This window comes from Octopus bimaculoides, chromosome 24 (genome assembly GCF_001194135.2).
Source record: "Octopus bimaculoides isolate UCB-OBI-ISO-001 chromosome 24, ASM119413v2, whole genome shotgun sequence".
Taxonomy (NCBI): domain Eukaryota; kingdom Metazoa; phylum Mollusca; class Cephalopoda; order Octopoda; family Octopodidae; genus Octopus; species Octopus bimaculoides.
The window spans coordinates 10467105-10468641 of NC_069004.1; the positions used below are offsets into that span (position 1 = coordinate 10467105).

Consider the following 1537-nt stretch of genomic DNA (forward strand, 5'->3'; position numbering starts at 1 on the left):
ATATATATATTACGGAGATGTACTTGCATAGCAAGTGACCTGATCTGAGATCGTGTGCTGGAACGAAAACAATTGCAACGTGGAAGGTGTTTATAAGCCATTTAAAATAACACACAAAATCCGTTAGATTCACTTCAACATTTAAATTTAATTTGTCAAAATATTTTCGTCGCTTTGAGACCGCGACCTGTTCGCTGACAAAATTCTGACAAAAATAACCTTATTCAGATTATATAGACTCAAAAAATTAGAGGAGAGAAGGTATTATGTTACTAGTCCGACAACTGTTTCTAGGCGCTCGGAGTTACTTCATAATATTGTCAGATGTTGTTCACTAAATTGTAGGAAAAATTCAGCCTCCTTCTTTAGAGTGGACTGAAAAGAGTCTAACGTATCAGATCATTATGCAGGAAAATTTAAAGACAGATTGTGTGTAGTAGAAGGTAAGCAAGTAGTTTATCGGGAGGAGATGGGTGTCTCGATGGGAATATGGAGAGTGTTGGAGCAAAGGCTTCCCATTTTGCTTCCACTACACGCATTCTACCTTTAAATTTGCTCCAGACAGCATATTTATGCAATGCCCTATGTTATTAAACCACGTCATAAACGAAATTACGCAGTTCATAAAACTATTTCAACGGTCACACTCGAATAAACTCACTTGAAAGGTATTGCTATAACCGTATAGTTATATAACCTATAGTTGTATAACCTATAGTTGTATATCACTACCAATGAAATATCTCATATACTTTTCATTTCCTGGTCTTTTTTGAAATATTGTATCGAATTTTAGTTTACATAATTTTTATTACTACATTTTGTTTTCGAACAGTAAACACGTTATAATTTCAATCGGATATGGCCGAAAATCAAACCAAAGGCATGTTTAATGTAAATCAGAATAAGGAAATGCTTGAGGAGAGAAAAACGTCGTTAAGACTCTATTTTCTGGCAGTCCTAGTAGTAATGTCGCTTTTCTCAATGGGATGTGATTTTGGTGCAACGTCAGGCGCTGTGCATCTCGTCAAAGAAACCATGCAACTTTCATCAATTTGGCAAGAGATGATTATATCTGGACCTTTCCCCGTGGCCGCAATTATGTGCGTTGTTGGATTTCATATTAGCAACAATTTTGGCCGAAGAAAAACTGTTATGGCGAGTAGCATTTCCTATTTAGCTGGCGCTATTATTTCAGCAAGTGCCGTCAACCAATATATGCTGCTGTTTGGACGATGTCTGGTTGGTTTTGGATTCGGTAAGAGGAAACAATATTTTTATTCTTGATCTCAATTTGCCATCAGATTTTCCCACGAGTAACATTTTTTCTTGAACTCTCTGTATGTATTTGATTATTTTATTGTGAAACGCATCTGAATTCTATGCACGAAATATGTGCACAGATGCACAAGAACATGCGCCTTTCTATCACTCTTCTTTATATTCAGGAAGACCACTTTTATGCAGACGTCTTGAGCGTAGGGCCCCCTTCTCTCCTTCATTTTCTACAATGTTCTTCGATCTATCTGGTAGACTT

General features: G+C 36.6%; 1 protein-coding gene across 2 annotated transcripts in view; it reads left to right on the top strand.

The window, feature by feature from the left end:
* LOC106877855 (proton myo-inositol cotransporter-like) overlaps window positions 1-1537 on the top strand; it is a 51709-nt gene that overhangs the window by 5431 nt on the left and 44741 nt on the right. The window contains exon 1 of one of the 2 annotated variants that reach the window (XM_052976305.1): window positions 775-1258. The exons of the other annotated variant lie outside the window; for it this stretch is intronic. Coding sequence (XP_052832265.1) covers window positions 862-1258 — 397 coding nt within the window. The 5' untranslated portion in view covers window positions 775-861. Of the gene's footprint in view, window positions 1-774; window positions 1259-1537 lie in introns of those variants that run through there. 2 annotated transcript variants of the gene reach the window in all.